Genomic DNA, 19,099 nt, shown 5'->3' on the forward strand with positions numbered 1-19,099 from the left:
TAAATATGGGCCTTGGAAAAGTCTGATTGACTTTATTATGCAAGTCTAATTGACTTTATTATGCTTTGGCTACAGTAGATAGTTCCAGTGAGGACAGCAACTATGCATGTCACTTCTGCAGACTGCATCTTACTCTGGGAGTTAAACAGTCACTCTTTTCAGCTTTTGCTGGCTCTGAGACACTCACTTGGTATTTCTTCTGCTCTTTGTCTACCAAAAAAATCACTCATTGCTAAACGAAAACTTAAAATGAAGGCCTGATTATTTCAGGGGCCCTGTCACAAGTCCATTGTTTTTTTTTTGTTTTTTTTTTCCTGTGTTACTTTTGCTATATTTTCACACTTAAAACAAAGATTTGGTAATCCTCTTGTAACACTGTCCTCTTTTGTGCTAAGAAATAAGTCACCTGACAGTTCTCTCCCAAGTAGTTTAATTGTTGTCAGCATTAAGCCTGAGAATGCTTCAGTGTGCTATATAACACTTTTATTTGTCAAGAAATTACTTCTCTTTAAATGTTTTGGTTTAACATACTTACCTGTTGACCAAAAACTGCCATAAACTTACACCAGAAAATTTTTATTTAGTTTTATTTAGGAACTTTCAGGAGGGTGTACTAATTTTTGCAGTACAACTTTTTATCACTTTGTTAAGATATATATACACATACACATGCACATACACATCGATCAGGCATAACATTATGACCACCTTCCTAATATTGTGTTGGTTCCCCTTTGCTGCCAAAACAGCCCTGACTCGTTCCAGGCATGGACTCCACTAGACCCCTGTAGGTGTGCTGTGGTATCTGCCACCAAGATGTAAGCAGCAGATCCTTTAAGTCCTGGAAGTTGTGAGGTGGGGCCTCCATAGATCTGACTTGTTTGTTCAGCACATCCCACAGATGCTCGATTGGATTGAAATTTAGGGAATTTAGAGGCCAAGTTAACACCTCAAACTCGTTGTTGTGCTCCTCAAACCATTGCTGAACCATTTTTGCTTTGTAGCAGGGTGCATTATCCTGCTGAAAGAGGCCACAGCCACCAGGGAATATCATTTCCATGAAAGGGTTTACATGGTCTGCAACCATGGTTAGGTAGGTGGTACGTATCAAAGTAACATCAACATGGATGGCAGGAACTAAGGTTTCCCAGCAGAACATTGCCCAAAGCATCACACTGCCTCCGCCGGCTTGTCTTCTTCCCATAGTACATCCTGGTGCCATGTGTTTACAAGGTAAGTGATGCACACGCACCTGGCCATCCATGTGATTTGGCCATCCTTCTTCCATTGCTCCGTGGTCCAGTTCTGATGTTCACGTGCCCACTGTTGGTGCTTTTGGCAGCTGGACAGGGGTCAGCATGGGCACCCTGACTGGTCTGCGGCTATGCAGCCTCATACACAACAAACTGTGATGCACTGTGTATTCTGACACCTTTCTATTAGAACCAACATTAAAATCTTGAGCAGTTTGAGCTAACAGTATCTCGTCTGTTGGATCGGACCACACAGGCCAGCCTTCGCTCCCCACGTACATCAATGAGCTTTGACCGCCCATGACCCTGTTGCTGGTTCACCACTGTTCCATCCTTGGACCACTTTTGATAGATACTGACCACTGCAGGCCGGGAATACCCCACAAGAGCTGCAGTTTTTGAGATGCTCCAACCCAGTCGTCTAGCCATCACATTTTTTCACTTCTAAAACATCAACATTGAGGACAAAATGTTCACTAACTGCCTAATATATCCCACCCACTAACAGGTGCCATGATGAGATAATCTGTGTTATTCACTTCACCTGTCAGTGGTCATAATGTTATATTTATTTATATATATATATATATATATAGAGAGAGAGAGAGAGAGAGAGTGAGAAAGAGAGAGAGAGAGAGAGAGAGAGAGAGATGCACCTACACTAAATTTCTCAGCCAATACCGATGGCCGAATATTCAGAGAGATATCGGCCGATACCGATACTGATAGTTTGGTGGTAGTGGCGACCAGGGCGGGCGAGAGCCGTGAGGGAACGGCACGAGGCCGGTGGCGCGAGAGTTAATGAGCCCCACCTGGGAGGCGCACCGGCCTTGAGTCTCTCACAGAGGAGCTCTGGAAGCATAAAAGGCGGAACAACGACAGTGAAGGACAAGAGAGGACCAGGCCTGGATGTTATTTTATGTTTTATTATGTTTGTGTGGCCGGCAGACGTCCACGAGGTTCTGTCGGCATTACTTTCGTTTTGTATTTGTTTATTTTGGAATTAAAGTTATGTTTAACGTTCGCAGATTCCTGCCTCTTTCTTCCCATACTTACGAACTGTGTTACATTGGTGCCGAAACCCGTGAGGAAGGAGGGACATGCTGTCGGAGAGCCTTCGCTGCTGAGGGGGATCGCGGTGCTGCGGAATTCGGGCAGCGCGGGAGTGAAGACCGCGAGAGGCTGCCCGAGGCGGTGGTACTGGAGCCTGGTGAAAGGTGGGACAAAGACCCGGATGCCGTGCTCCTGGGACGAGGTGGGGTGGCTGCCGTCCTGGAGGGAGCGGAGGAGTGCCGTCGTCTGCCGTGGGCCAGAGCCTGCTACCATCCACCATGAAGGGGAGGAGCAGGGGACTGCGGACTCGCTGCCGGCTGCCCTCAACCGGAGGAGCCATCACCGGCCGCCAGGAGGTGGTCGAGGATCGGTCCGTCCACCGAGCATCCAGTGCCATCACATGGCACCGCGAGGAAGAGCCTCTCGGCAGGCTGAGGACCGAGCGGCAGTGTGTCCGGGAGCTGGACCCAGATTTTTTTTTCTCTTTTTCCTCTCTCCCCTCTCTCGTTCTGTCGCTCCCCTTGCTTCCGTCTTCTTTCTCTCGTCTCGTCTGTCCTTACCCCCAGGTGCTGCGGCCGCCGAGACAGGCCCCCGGGGGGGAGTAAGCGCAGTTGCGGGAGTACCCCCCGGCCTGGGAGGGGCGATAGGGGTATGTGGCGACCAGGGCGGGTGAGAGCCGTGAGGGAACGGCGAGAGGCCGGTGGAGCGAGAGTTAATGAGCCCCACCTGGGAGGCGCACCAGCCTTGAGTCTCTCACGGAGGAGCTCCAGAAGCATAAAAGGAGGAGCGACGACAGTGAAGGACGAGAGAGGACCAGGCCTGGATGTTATTTTATGTTTTATTATGTTTGTGTGGCCGGCAGACATCCGTGAGGGTCTGCCGGCATTACTTTCGTTTTGTATTTGTTTATTTTGGAATTAAAGTTATGTTTAACGTTCGCCGGTTCCCGCCTCCTTCTTCCCATACTTACGAACTGTGTTACATTAGTGTCGAAACCTGGGAGGAAGGAGGGACATGCTGTCGGAGAGCCCTCGCTGCTGAGGGGGATCATGGCACTGCGGAATTCGGGCAGCGCGGGAGTGAAGACCGTTTCTCTCGTCTCGTCTGTCCTTACCCCCAGGTGCTGCGGCCGCCGAGACAGGCCCCCGGGGCAGAGAGAAAGAAATAGAATCAAACCTGGCTCATGACATTTATGCCTTCTTTTAAATGAATTCCACAATTCTGAAAGAAAAGCAAATAAAAACTCTCTCCATTTTAACAAGTTGTTTCACAGTAACTGGTGTCGTAAACAAAAAACACATAACTCAAATTAACATTTAATTTGATAACATTTCATAACATTTAACACATTAACTAAATTCTGATGATTAAATTAAGATTTCTTAACTCATTGAATGTTATTAATTCATATTCACTCACCACAAACAAAACCATTCTTAATTTATCACTGAATATCAAACTGATAATATATAGCCTAATATAAACTTTTTTGATGATATTAACTCTTATGATATTAACTTTAACTGGAAATAAAAAGCATCATGTTCTGCCCACAAAACATTTTCCTCAAATAATTGTAAAGCTTCACAAACAAGCAATTCTGCTTTACAATTGAACATCAAACTGGTAATTTTTTTTTACTTTTTTGAATGTTCTTAAATTATATTAACATTAGGCTCTAACCTAGGCTCACAACCACTCATCATTCAATTCCCTTATTTAAGATTAATGGGTAAATTCTTCTTCACAAATAAAAGCATCTCTGCTTTCTCGCAGCTTTTTCTTTTCTCATTCATTACATTAGATGCAGAGCTAAAGGTCCTTTCGCTATATGCTTGCACAAGGCGCAGACAATATTTTCTCACCACTTGTGCAAGCACAGGCAGATGGCTTTGATTAACCGCCCAGTACGCAAGTGCGCTTTCGTGCCTGGGAATGATGGGCTCTGCTAGATAACTTGCAACTTGTGTTGACACATGCGCACTCTCTGTCACAATCCCAGTTTCTTGAACAATTTCGTTGAACATGGCAGAGAAAGATGCTGTTGTTGATTCACTTGGGTCTATGCTAGCCTTCTTTTGTTGTTGTATGATATCTAAAAAATAAAGCATAACGTAAGAACTATTAGGGCTATGTGTTTTTATAAGGACTAAAAACAGATTTCTGAATTATTGAATGGCCTATTATATTGAATATTACATTTGTGACCCGATCTGGCGAAATGAGTCGGAAGTCGCAACGTTCTATTTTAAGATATGGGCCAATAATGTGGAAAAACAATGAAAAAATTGATTTTTTTTTTTTTTAAGCTAATTTCAAAGAACAGACTTTCAAAAATAATCTCCCAAAATTTCGTAGTCCAGATATTTGAGTAAAGGTATTTAAATGGCTGTTAAATTTGACATGGTTTTACTAAATTCGCTGGAAATTAACTTCTCAACTCCTCTCGTCACTTATGAGCATTTCCCGGTATCCCCTGAAACGTCATTATCTCTGCTCTACAAATATGGTGTTACACGTTGTATAGAACCAATCAAAAAGCTTAGAAATGTAAACACACTGACCTAAACGCTGATTTTTAACAATGGGAAGCCCGTTTCGACTGACAGGCACGCGATCGGTCCAGCCATCCTCCTGTCAGACTAGCGCACCTTATAAAATAAAACTCCCATTTGCGTGTCTCTCTTTAAAAGCCAATAAAAACTGAATCCATATAGGTAGCACAAAAATTCTTTTTGCATACAAAACCAGAGACTTTAAGCTTTCATATCAAGCCTCCAACATGCTTCTGTTGCGTTGTTTTCACCCTCTAATGAGTCTGAGTAATATGCGTTTACAACAAAAATAGCACAGCAGCTAACTGAATACAAGTATGTATATTTCACGTGCTCATAACTTCATGAAAAATGCACAGATCATAAAAATGGCACATCAATATTTAAAGCAGACTCTCAAGATTAAAATGAATCCAAAATCAATATAATATATTGCATTGATCACAAGATATTACTCACGGAATGATTTAACATACTTGGCTAAAAACATGTCTCTCATCTCTCCGGGATGCAGTGTGTATCCAATGTTCCCGGACCCATCCATGTTCGTTTTCCAACGTGGAATAACACAAAATAGATATCATTTTAAAGCTTAGAATCTCATCTTTTTAATGCATCTAACCATTTTGAAAAACTCCTAACGAGTGCGGAGAAGCACCTCTAAACCGGAGTTTACCGCCCGTTGGCGCCACCTGGCTGCGGAAAAAATGAACAACAATTTTTCAAACTATTCTTTATAATATCACCACGAAATTTGAACCAGATGCAGCTCACATATAGAAGAGCATCACCAAAAAAGAATTTTTTAGCGATCTTATTGTGTTCCTGAGTTATTCCATGTCAAATAAAAAAAAAGAAAAATTATTTTTAAAAAAGTATATATAATTTTGTCTTTTATCAGCTGTTTCTCAGCAAGAAAATGTCCAAATGTAATGTAATTTATATTTTCTTAAAATTTTAAATGTTTTCTATCAAATGATACCTACCTTTTGACTCTCCTTGCTACAGTTTTGGAGTTATGAGTCTTTACTTTTGTGTGTGTCGCTCAGTGAAAAAAAAAAAAATAAATTAAAAAAAATACTCTAAAAAAGCCTACAGGTCTTAAAGTGTTAATTCAAATAAATACTTTCAAATAATTTGAGCTTCAACCTAGTTTAGTATTTATATATATATAAATGTCTTTGGTCAAATTAAGCTGTAAAATAAATAGTTTATCCCTTTTAATGCAATGGATTTTGAAAGATATCAACAAAAAAACGGGCAAAAAACTTTAAAAGCGATTTTCTCAGGTTTTCAATTTGAAAAAGAAGGCAGACGACCATAATTCAAATGGGTATATCTTTAAAACCATTCAAGGTATGACTTTGACTAGGATATCATTTTAAAGCTTATTGACATTGATACCAAAATCTCAATTTTGAAATTTGGGTCACTGTGACTCATTTTGCTGGATCAGGTCACATTTATTTAGATAGAAACAGATTCTGCACACAGGGGCGTCGGACTGGGGGGGTAAAGGGTACCGAGTACCCAGGGCCCGAGGCAGGGGGGGCCCCCTTAGAAGTCAGTTTTCTATACATGCATATACATACACTAACATTTGTATAGCATTTATGTACAAATAAAAAAGCTCTTGTGCAAAACTAAACTTGTAGTTAGACACTGGTTTGGTATAAAAAAAAATCATTTTCATGCTGTGCAGGGCCCCACCACCCCTCTCGAATCAATGTAAATGGTACGACCCGCAAGTCAGGTGCTTCTGCTGCGGACCTGCGGTGAATCAGTTAATGAGACAAGAGCTAGAGTTAGCCGTGATATGAACTAGGAAGACAGGGGAAGAGTCATGTCTTTCCTTAAGAAAGGAAAATCAGGGGCTCAAAAACGAAAAGAAAAGAAGATTAAAGAGAGAAAGGCAAATGAGGGCAAGCAGTTGCTCACTCAGTTTTTTGAAAAGAAAGGTGAGCTCCAAATGCATCAGAGCATTGACATTGTTTTAACATAAATATCTACTCCAGGTAGAATAGCATACATTTATGTTCGTACTCTATTTGAATAATATACCAATACTTTATAGTATCACACCCTACATGGCGAGCAAACAATATTTCTGAGTAAATAACGGAGTGAGAAGCAGACGGAGGCGGAGCTGGGAGCTCAACACACAGCCACTCCAGGCAGCTGAGCAGCTTGTCTCCTCTTCTGCTGCAGTTCTCCCCAGAGTCAGAAGTTTACATGAAAACACTGCATATTTCCCTCCATTGTCAAAATCTAACACCCGCGAAAACACAGATCGTTAGCGCCTATTTTACTGCATTGTTATGCAAATTAGCTCGCGCACGCTCTTACATTAAGTACAGGATTGTTCTCAGTTTAATGCACATCTTAATGATTGAAAATGACTTATTTTAAAACGTAATTCAAAGACTGAATGTTTAGTTTGGCGGTTAGTGTACCCTGTGATTCTATAGTCTGCATTTATTTTAAACAGACAAATAATCAGCAATTAACTTGTACTTAGCCTACACTTTAAAAAAGGTATTGTGACAATAAAGGATATTTTAGCAACCATTTAAAGCCATATATTTCAGTTTCAGACAAAAAATATATTAATCAGAGTGTGGCTTATTTTGTTTACATTTTAAAGGTGCCCTAGAATCAAAAATTGAATTTACCTTGGCATAGTTGAATAACAAGAGTTCAGTAGCCTACATGGAAAAGACATACATTGAGTTTCAAACCCCATTGCTTCCTCTTTCTTATGTAAATCTCATTTGTTTAAAAGACTTCCGGAAAACACACGGATCTCAACATAACACCGACTGTTACGTAACAGTCGGGATCATTAATATGTACGCCCCCAATATTTCCATATATGCCAGCCCATGTTCGAGCGTTAGACAAGGAAAGGCAGTATTGACGTCTGGATCTGTGCACAGACAAGGTAAGCAAGCAAGAACAACAGCGAAAAATGGCAGATAGAGCAATAATAACTGACATGATCCATGATAGGATGATATTTTTAGTGATATTTGTAAATTGTCTTTCTAAATGTTTCGTTAGCATGTTGCTAATGTACTGTTAAATGTGGTTAAAGTTACCATCGTTTCTTACTGAATTCACGGAGACAAGAGCCGTCGCTATTTTCATTATTAAACACTTGCAGTCTGTATAATGCATAAACACAACTTCATTCTTTATAAATCTCTCCAACAGTGTAGCATTAGCCGTTAGCCACAAAGCATAGCCTCAAACTCAGAGAATCAAATGTAAACATCAAAATAAATACTTTACTCACATGATTCGATGTATGCACACAGCATGCATGATGAACATCTTGTAAAGATCCATTTGAGGGTTATATTAGCTGTGTGAACTTTGTAAATGTGCTGTAATATAGTGGAGAGCTCGTGTGGCAGGGAGCACGCGATTTAAAGGGGCGGCGCGCTGAAAAAATCAGTGTATAGTTAATGATGCCCCAAAATAGGCAGTTAAAAAAATTAATTTAAAAAAATCTATGGGGTATTTTGAGCTGAAACTTAACAGACACATTCAGGAGACACCTTAGACTTATATTACATCTTGTAAAAAAGCATTCTTGGGCACCTTTAAGTGTTATTATGATAAAAATGCAATACCCCTCCCATTGGTATCACTATGGTATTTGGTACGGGGGCCCAGCAAGATGGTTTGTACCCAGGGCCCAAAATTTGGTGCTACGCCCCTGTCTGCACATCTCTGTCTCCAGGGAGTCCGAATTTCTTTACCTCCACAACTAGCATATCATGCATTTGGCATTTCGTGTCAGCATTAAAAAAACTTTTAAGTCTTTATAGCGTGGATCAATGGCCATTGCAATACAATACATATGGTTGGAAGTTCCTGAAGTGTTTTTTTTTTTTTTTCAACTCCATGCTTATTTGTTCAAACGGTGAGAGAAGTGTGGTTATGCTTTCCATCAGTGCCCACTGCTGCGCATTAAGTGTCACAGGTAGCTCGTAATCTGCAGAGTACGCAGCAAGTGCTCTTTTCTGTTCCAAAAGACTTTCCATCATATAGAAGGTGCTATTCCACCTCGTAGTTACATCCTGCTTAAGTGGAAGATAGTGGAAGATCCATCTGTGTTTGAATGGACTGTAGACATGAAGTAGCAAGTTGCGAATGTTTAAAGTGGCCTACGATCTTTCGGCACAATACTGACCAATTCTGTCACACTTCGCTGGCTTAATATGCCTTTGTTGGAATGAGCCATGCAGGGCAAACTCATAATATCACTGTCTGTCATGGCTTTAGCCATATTCCTCACATTGTCACGTAGAACAGCGTGCACTCTTGATCTGTCAATTTTCCATCTATCTAACATGTCAGTAAATGCTTGTGAGATTGCCAATGAAGTGTGAGAACCGGTAAATTCTTGAGCATGAAGCAAGACTTTAAGTTTAAAATCACAATCGATCCATTGAGAAGTGAGACTAAGCATACTCGTCAGGCTGAAGACCAAATATCTGTGGTGAAGCTTATCGTGGAGTCATTATGAAGAAGCTCTTGAACATGATCTGCCACACGGTCATATATCTCCGGTAAGCAGACTTCTGTGAAATGACGGCGACTCTGTAAAGTATAGTGAGGCTCAAGGTGTCTTACCAGTCGCTGAAATCCTGTGTCCTCCACTACTGAGAATGGTTGATCATCAAACGCCATAAACTCCATTACTTTCTGAGTAATTTCTCGAGCTTTTGTGCTGTCGGATTTGAATTTTCTGGCAGTGTCAAATGCTTGCGCGTTAGCCTTTGTTTGGCATTTAGCTTTTTTAGCTGAAGAAGCCTCTGCTTTAGCCTTGATGAACTCGTCATATTCCTTAGCATGTCGGCATCTAAGGTGTGCAATCAAATTAGTTGTGTTAAAAGATTTAACGGAAGTTCCAACTCATGAAATGTTAGCAGGGCAGAGCTTACAAACTGCAGTTTTGTCGTCATTGACACCTAATTCAAAGTAATTCCACACAAGAGACATTTTCTTTACACACAGCACAAATTCGATGTGTTTTCCCACCCTCTTTTGATTGACAGGAAATAATCGGCACTGATCATGGGATGTCTTTTAACAATCGTCCAATGGCCGATAGCGTGAAAAACTGCCTTTATACATCGGTGCACCTCTATAATATATATATATATATATATATATATATATATATATATATATATATATATATATATATATAATTTTATCCCTACTTTTCCCATCATTAAGGAATGGGGAGGTGACATCCTTATTTCCAGTGATGGCTACTCTGTCCCCACCTGCTCTTTTAAAGTAACACCCCATACAAGCTGAGAGGGTGACTGGCTCAGAAAGAGAGAGAGAGAGAGATGTGGATCACTCTGTATATTTCTCTACACTTGCTCTTTAACTGCATCACTGCAGCTTCAGTCCTAAGATCAGATACCTGTCAGCTCCAGGGACACTTCAAGTTAAACAGCGTGCACCAGGATGGAGATGTTATACTTGGAGGACTGTTTGAGGCTCACTTTTTTACAGTGTTCCCAGAGTTGAGCTTTAGAACAGAGCCAGAACCACCATACTGTGAAATGTGAGTCAGACTGACTGCATAACTATAAAATAAATATTTAAAAACAATAACAATAATACTATAATAATAATAATAATAATAATAATACATATTAATGTTGTGTTCTCCTTGCACTCTTTTACCTCAGTTAATTTGCTCAATTGATGTGAGAACAGTAATGCTATCTTGACAAAAATATGTATTAAAACAACTGTATATTTAACAAAATGTGCACCATAGAAGAGATCAATGAGTGAAGTGTGAACTCTGATGTATTTACTGTGTATTAATGCTTCTATTAATTTGTCATTTGTCATTTATTAATATTTCTTTCTTTCTTTTTTTTCCTTAGATTTAATATGGAAAGCTTCCAACATTCACAGACCATGGCTTTTGCAATAAATGAGATCAATAAGAATTCCAATCTATTGCCTAATATCACTCTTGGTTACCATCTATATGACAACTGTGTGATGCTAGGCATGGCATTTCGGGCTGCCATATCCCTGGCTAGTGGGACAGAAGAGGACTTCTCCAATCTCAACTGCACTGGCCCTCCACCGGTGATTGGAGTGGTGGGGGATCCTAGTTCAACTCCATCCATTGCAATTTCCAGTGTTCTGGGGCTGTTTCGAGTACCTATAGTAAGATGGGATGAAAAAAGTAAAAATACACTATATTCATTTATGCACACACACACACACACACACACACACACACATATATATATATATATATATATATATATATATATATATATATATATATATATATATATTATTCACCCAAACATTATCTGTTATGTCTCACATGATTGTTTGGTTAACTGTTGGGGAAAAACATCTGACATTATATTAGATCCGTGTGATACAGTAGGTCTTAATATATAGGCTGTCTGTTTCATTAATGCTAATCAAACTATTGTGGAATTATAAAAAAAAAAAATGTTGAATATATATTTTTCCCATATATATATATATATATATATATATATATATATATGGGAAATATATATATATATATATATATATTTTTTTTTTAATACTGTAATTCTGTGTACATCGGGATCTCGGTGTCTTTGTGTGTGTGTCAGTCAGCGCAAGTAAGATAGTTTTGTTTACATCAACATGAGTTTAAAAATCACATATTATTTGTTCAGTCTCATGCCATCGATAATATTCACAAAGTTGGAATGCTGCATTTTACAACAATGCCAAACTTGTGCTGAGGGAAGCACCAGTCGTCCAGAAGCGAGCAGAGAAAAACAGCATTTTTCATGAACAAAGAAAAGGTACTCCTCTCAGAAAACGAACAAATAAAGATACTTTTAGATGTTTAATTGCTATTTGGAGCATTGGTATCGCTAGACAAGGGCTTAATGAACTAATTTTTGCAAAAACCTCAATTTTGACCAAAACTGAGATTTTTCACTTGTTTTGTCTGTAGCTTGAAATTAGCCCGTGCACATTCTGACTCATTTTGCCAGCACAGATCACATATATATAGGATGTGTGTGTGTGTGTGTGTGTGTGTGTGTGTGTATGTGATCATAGCCTTAAAATAACAATTCCTTTGTTGTATTCAAAATCGGTGGACACACACACACGTTTGTTTTTGTGAACTGTGGGGACATTCCATAGGTGTAATGGTTTTTATACTGTACACTATACTGTGTAATGGTTTTTATAAATGTATAATGTACAAACCATATTTTCTATCGCCCTACACCAACCCTACACCTAAACCTACCCATCACAGGAAACATGCACAGTTTTACTTTCTCAAAAAAAACCTCATTCTGTATGATTTATAAGCCTTTTGAAAAATGGGGACATGGGGTAATATCCTCATAAGTCACCCTCTCCTTGTAATACCTATGTCATACCCATGTCATTATACAAATTTGTGTCCTGATATGTCACAAAAACATGCCAGAGACACACACACACAGTATTTTTCTAACACCTTATACTCTTTCTCCATCTCCCCTAATTAGGTTAGTCACTACGCCACTTGCTCCTGTTTGAGTGACAGAAAAAAGTACCCATCCTTCTTCAGAACAATCCCTAGTGATGCCTTTCAGGTGCGGGCAATGGTTCAGATCTTGAGGCATTTTGGATGGACCTGGGTTGGTCTCCTCTACAGTGATGATGACTACGGCATCTATGCTGCTCAGTCCTTCCAGCTGGAAATGCAGCTGATTGGACATTGTGTTGCTTTTTCTGAAATTCTGCCCTATGATAACAACCCCAGAGATATTCAGCATGTACTGGGAGTGATTCAGGCCTCTACAGCTAGAGTGGTGGTTATTATTTCCCCTTCATCATTAGTGATACCTTTGATGGAGGAGGTGGTTTTGCAGAACATGACAGGCAAGCAGTGGATTGCGAGTGAATCTTGGGCCACTTCACCTGTGTTTCACACACCACGTTTCCTGCCCTTCCTTGGGGGCACACTGGGCATTGCCATCAGACGTGGAGAGATCGAGGGGCTTTATGACTTCCTGTTACATCTTCGTCCCAACAATGATCCAAGAAATAATATGTTGAGGATCTTCTGGGAGAACATGTTTGGTTGCAGTTTTGAAACGGGGGGTAAAGAGACAGATAGAGAAGTGAAAAGAGTGTGTACAGGACAGGAGGATCTGAGCATTACAGACACACCATACACTGATGTTTCAGAGTTGAGAGCAGCTTATAATGTGTATAAGGCAGTTTATGCTCTTGCACATGCACTTCATGACCTGATGCAGTGTGAGGAAGGGAGAGGACCATTCAGTGGGAACAGATGTGCTGACATAACAAACTTGAAACCCTGGCAGGTAAGACTCAAATATATTGTGCAAATTTACACAGAAGATAAACTAGTCAAATCAAGTCAAGTCACCTTTATTTATATAGCGCTTTATACAATATAGATTGTATAAAGCAGCATTACAGTGATTTACAACTTTGCAACTAGACACAAACAAGTGCAACATATAACCCTTGTCCTGTTTAAAAACTGTACAGCTGGTTCACTACCTACAGAAAGTGAACTTCACTACAAGCTTTGGGGATCATGTGTCATTTGATGAGAATGGAGATGCTTTGGCCATCTATGATGTGATGAACTGGCAGCCGAGCTCAGAAGGATCAATAAGTATTTACACAGTCGGTGTAGTAAATGAAGAGCCGGAAATAGGCACGGTGCTCAGACTGGAGGAGGATGCAATATATTGGAACTTTGAGACAAAAAAAGTAATTAACATTGCATGTTAATGATATCCTTTTTGCAGATATAGTCTAAATTGTAATCAAAGCTATAAAACAAATGAGAATATATTAATGGAATGGCCAAGCTTGTCGTTATGTAAAAGACATAAAACTGATGATGTCTCTTTTAGCCCCCACAGTCTGTGTGCAGTGAGAGCTGCCCACTAGGAACCAGACGTGCCACACGTAAGGGCCTTCCCGCCTGCTGTTTTGACTGCCTGCCATGCGGAGATGGAGAGATTTCTAATGCAACAGGTGAGCAGATTATTGTTGCCAAAAATTTGAATGTAAACTTTTCTTAAATTCTCACCTTCTCTCTTATACTCACCTACAGATGTTATTGAGTGCACCGTGTGTCCAGATGAGTTCTGGTCCAATACAGATAAAGATCAGTGTGTCCCCAAAGAAGTTGAGTTTCTGTCTTATGAGGAACCTCTCGGCATCTCTCTGACCACTGCTTCCCTGCTTGGCACCTGCTTCTGTGCTCTAGTGATATTCATCTTTACTCGTCACCGTAACACTCCCATTGTACGTGCCAACAATTCGGAGCTCAGCTTCCTGCTGCTGTTGTCACTCAAACTGTGTTTCCTGTGTGTACTGCTGTTCATTGGTCAGCCACAGTTGTGGACGTGTCAATTAAGGCATGCTGTGTTTGGCATAAGCTTTGTCCTGTGCATTTCCAGCATCCTGGTCAAGACTATGGTGGTAATAGCTGTGTTTAAGTCATCTCGACCAGAAGGAAAAGGCGCAATGAAATGGTTTGGAGCAGCTCAACAAAGATGCACAGTCCTGATCCTAACAGCCATCCAGGTTGTGATATGTGCAGTTTGGCTATCAACTGCCTCTCCAACACCCCATAAAAACAACCACTATATCCGCTCCATAATAGTATATGAATGTGCTATTGGCTCAGTGGCTGGTTTTTCTATGCTGCTGGGATACATTGGACTGTTGGCAGCAGTAAGTTTCCTGTTAGCCTTCCTGGCGAGAAATCTTCCAGATAATTTTAATGAAGCAAAGTTCATTACTTTTAGCATGTTGATCTTCTGTGCTGTTTGGATTGCATTTGTTCCTGCATATGTGAGCTCACCAGGGAAATATGCAGTGGCTGTGGAGATTTTTGCCATTTTAGCTTCTAGTTTTGGATTATTGGTGGCCATATTTGCACCAAAGTGCTATATCATACTTTTACACCCAGAGAGAAATACTAAAAAAGCCATCATGAGAAGAGAAACACAAAATAAATAGTTTTGCTTTATTGTGATGTAAAATTATGAACTCCCACTTAAAACTATTTTATTGTTTTGGTTATATTATTTTATTTACTCAACACATTTTACTGCCATATACCATCAACACTTCTCTCTGCTGCTCTCGGGTGTGAGTAATTTCACACAGTCTGCTTACTTAAAATGACACTGATTTATATGCTTCACAATTAAAAGATACAATATAGCTAAATTTCAAATGGTGGAACTTGTATCATCAACATATTTTGTCATATTGCCCAGCCATAAAACTGCTCAATTTTAAAGCATTAAATACAACTTTCTGTAAAGTTGATTTGAAATAATATGTATTGTGAATACATATTACAGCGGAATTTTTTATTATGCTTCAGTCGCCACTTCTGCTTCTTCCAGTCAAGCATATGTTGGGTAATGCAGCACTCTTTGTCATATTAAATACATTTAAGTGTGTTGAAGATGGTTGAAAATTATGTAAATACATTACTCTGTGCGTTTGCTTGGCAGCTTCTATGAGACACTTGTTGCACATTACAGTAAGCTAGATTGATATTAGAATATCATATTAATAAACGCTGTATGGCTTGTGTTGGTAAATGGCAAGCAATTAATGTTAAAACATATTTTATGATGGAGAAAATGCTGTATTACTATAACTAAAATTAAAGATGCTTATCTGATTATGCTATGTTAGCCACCTGACAAAATAGTGTTTTTCTCTAAGGCATAGTAAAAACATGGTCCTCATGGAAAATCAAGAAAACTATATTCAAACAATAAGACTAAACTTGTTGAGCTATATAACAATGATTAGTTTTAAGTAAATGTATCCAAACACTTGTTCCCTTGTCTAATAAAACATATAATATTTTAAAGCATCTTTGGTGTTTCCATGGTTTCTACAAAATAAAACCAAACATATTGTGCCTTTAAGAACAAATTCACGAGTTCACACTTTCATATAATTAGATAGAGTAAAGTTGCGTGTTCAGCCTGCTGTCCAGGGGGAGGGCTCCGAGCTCGGAAATTTGTAAATATTATATATATACACACAAATATATATGTTACTAAATGGACTTGAACTTCCATGAATGCATAGAGTAGTGGTCTGGGTTCAAACATTCCGACAGTGAAGCATTCACGTGACATGTTTGGAAAGAAAGTGAGGCTTCCTTTTTCGTTGATCATGTGTTTCTCTGAATGTAAAAAAAAAAAAAAAAAGTCACAAAGCATCTATCTACACAAGCACATCAGAGTTCTCAGTTACGTACATGATATTTTCAAGTGTGTGTACAGGAAAGAGACAGTCAATTTGTACAGCATTAGATTATTCCCAGCAAGACACAAAAGAAAACAACAAGTGTAGTATCAAAGCAATAATTGATTTAATTGCTATTCACAGATGGTAAAATGTACCTGTGCTAATTTTGTATGTATCCTGAGATAAAATATAATACATATTAAAATATATATTGCCAGAATTATGTAATTTACACTTGATTTAATAAATAGAGGAAGAGTAAAGGTTGTTTATCAGGATCGAAAAATCAAAGTGTACAAATATGTTTGTACACTTTTATTAGAAAAAGGTGCGCAATATAGGTCTATTGTTTTTTTTGGGGGGGGCAGCACTGCCCTATCCATGTCCCTTATAACCCCCATCAAATAAAATAGAGCCTAAATGTTTGTATTATTAATATTACTATTAATATTAATATTAATATTATTAATAATAAAAGCATAAAAAAATCATGTAATTGAATTTAAAATAACAGATTTGTTTTAATCAGACAGTTGTAAAATCATAATTAGTTTCCCAGGGAGCAAAAAAGCCATTTGAATCGAATGTTTGAATGTTATCTGTTCTGCCATTAATTTCCCATAGAAGTAACTCATAAATCACGTTTGCCTATATGCATTTTGTAAGGTGTTTGCTTTTGATTTTAGTTTGTTTTTAACTCATTGTATCATGAATCGTGACCAAACCCCTTTCAAAATTTTGCTGCAATGCTCCCTGTTGTTCTCTGAACACCCCATGTTGAGAAATGCTTATCTAAGAATATGTTTAGCACATATTTTCATATGTTCCATGACCATTTAGGGTACCTACACACTAGAACACTCTGACTGAATGTTTGCCATTGATTCGATTTTGGGATGTGGGTTATAACCGTTCCTCCCTGCTTCTCACAGGAGAACACATTATAAAACTCTAAACCCTAATGATTTTATCAGTCTGTTTGTACACCATGTAGTGTAACCATATAAAACTGCCTTTACCAGATCACTTTCTAGAATGAAACCATATGAAACCAAATTAAATTGCCTTTTCTAGATCACTTTCTTTATAAAAACATTACAATGTATCAAACAACACACATTTTGGAAATACGCATACGACGTGCATCAGTAGGATAAAAAAAAAGATCTTATCTGTAGTGATGAAGACAATGATCCTTGTTTTATTCAGTATACACAGAACAAACACAACTGAACACACAAACTGACGTGAAGATAAGTGCCAGTCATTTTCCCCTTTAGAGTCCTTTGTGCAATTGTCCAGATACAGAAAAATTAATATACCAGTTTGTGGCGTTATCCAAGGATCCACAAACGAAGGTAAACAACAACAACAACAACAAAAAAAAACCATGAAAATGTCCTTCTACCAAAATAAATAAATAAATTAAAAATACACCACATTAGAAAATATGCAGAAATTGACTGTCGCCACAAATACAGAAAAAGAGAACAAAGCTATCCTAAGACTGGGCCATAAACCATATCAGGATTCTCAACCAGGATTGTGTTCATGGTTTGGAGTTTTCAAAAACTTTTGTTTAGAATTAGTGGTTCGGAGCATGTATCAAATTGCCAAAGTAACATGATTTCAGTAAACAAGGATTTGTTATGTCATAGTTCAAAGAAAAGAGAGATATTTTCTTTTAAAGAATTTGTCCGATACTGTATGGACAGTAATCTTTGTGAAGGTCTGCTATTTTGCAAAGAACTTCCAAAAAGAACAGTGGCAGATAATGTCATGCACTGCCTTGATGAGTACTTCACTTCACTGTCTTGATTGGAAATACTGCTCAGGTTTTTGCACAGACGGCACGGCTGCTACGACGGGACAACATTGCAGTACAAATAACAAAACAAACAAACGTGTGTGTATGTGTGTGTGTGTGTGCCACAAAGATGGCAATATCTGAAATCCTTGTGAGTACATTTTTTGATCTCCATGAATAAAACAGCTTATAAATCATACAGAATATTTTTTATATATATAAAAATGCAGAAGGTTTTCTGTGATGGGTAGGTTTAAGAAAAGGTTTAGGGTTAGAGGTTAGAATATACAGTTTGTCCAGTAAACTAAATGTATAGTAAAGTAAATGCTAAATATATAGTAAAATACATAATATTGATTTTTTCGTTCATTCTGTTACAAATGTGTCTGTAGATGGTGGAGCTAAATAATATACAACTATTTATTTTGTGTTTCTCTTCCCATTATTGCTTTTTTAGTGTTTCTCTCTGGATGTAAAAGAACACCAGCACAAACTTGTGGAGAAATTCCCGGAGCACCTCGTGTATGAAGTCCTGGAATACGGAGGGGGCGTTGACCAGACCATACGGCATCACGAGGTATTCGTAGTGGCCGGTGGGCGTGACGAAGGCGGTCTTCCACTCGTCCCCCTCACGTATCCGGATGAGGTTATACGCGCTGTGGAGGTCCAACTTGGTGAACACAGTGGCACCGCGGAGATGTTCCAGGGCCGCTGGGACGAGGGGAAGTGGGTAACGGAACTTGACTGTAATCTTTTTAAGGGCACGGTAATCTATGCAGGGCCGCAAGCCTCCGTCCTTCTTAGCCACAAAAAAGAAACTTGAAGCAGCAGGGGAAGTAGACGGGCAGATGTAACCTTGACTAAGGGCCTCTTTGATGTATTCCTCCATGGCCTTCTCCTCCGGTAGAGACAGGGGGTAGATGCGTCCCCTGGGCACTGGCTCACCCGGTAACAGATCGATGGCACAGTCCCATGGCCGGTGTGGAGGTAGCTTGGAGGCGCGTTGCGGGCAGAAGACATCACTGAAGGGGGCGTAGTCCGGGGGAACATCCACGGAGCGCTTTTCTACGGGGCTTTCGATGGACGTGGCATTGATGGAG

At 39.3% G+C, this 19,099-nt stretch overlaps 1 protein-coding gene across 1 annotated transcript; it reads left to right on the forward strand.

Annotated features, from left to right (window-relative positions):
- Positions 1-10,150: 10,150 nt before the first annotated feature.
- LOC125254772 (extracellular calcium-sensing receptor-like) lies at positions 10,151-15,800 on the forward strand. Its single transcript, XM_048169594.1, has 6 exons — positions 10,151-10,451; positions 10,783-11,074; positions 12,427-13,251; positions 13,442-13,669; positions 13,816-13,939; positions 14,019-15,800. Exons 1-6 carry the CDS (start codon positions 10,231-10,233, stop codon positions 14,930-14,932), a joined length of 2,604 nt encoding a protein of 867 aa, XP_048025551.1. The 5' UTR covers positions 10,151-10,230; the 3' UTR covers positions 14,933-15,800.
- Positions 15,801-19,099: the final 3,299 nt, after the last annotated feature.

The sequence above is a fragment of the Megalobrama amblycephala genome, linkage group LG19 (genome assembly GCF_018812025.1).
Source record: "Megalobrama amblycephala isolate DHTTF-2021 linkage group LG19, ASM1881202v1, whole genome shotgun sequence".
Taxonomy (NCBI): Eukaryota; Metazoa; Chordata; class Actinopteri; order Cypriniformes; family Xenocyprididae; genus Megalobrama; species Megalobrama amblycephala.

Coding starts and splice junctions, on each gene's coding strand:
- LOC125254772 (XM_048169594.1), top strand. CDS start 10,231: ATGTGGATCACTCTGTATATTTCTCTACACTTGCTCTTTAACTGCATC. Junction 13,252..13,441: donor CAAACTTGAAACCCTGGCAG/GTAAGACTCAAA, acceptor AAAACTGTACAG/CTGGTTCACTACCTACAGAA. Junction 13,670..13,815: donor GGAACTTTGAGACAAAAAAA/GTAATTAACATT, acceptor TGTCTCTTTTAG/CCCCCACAGTCTGTGTGCAG.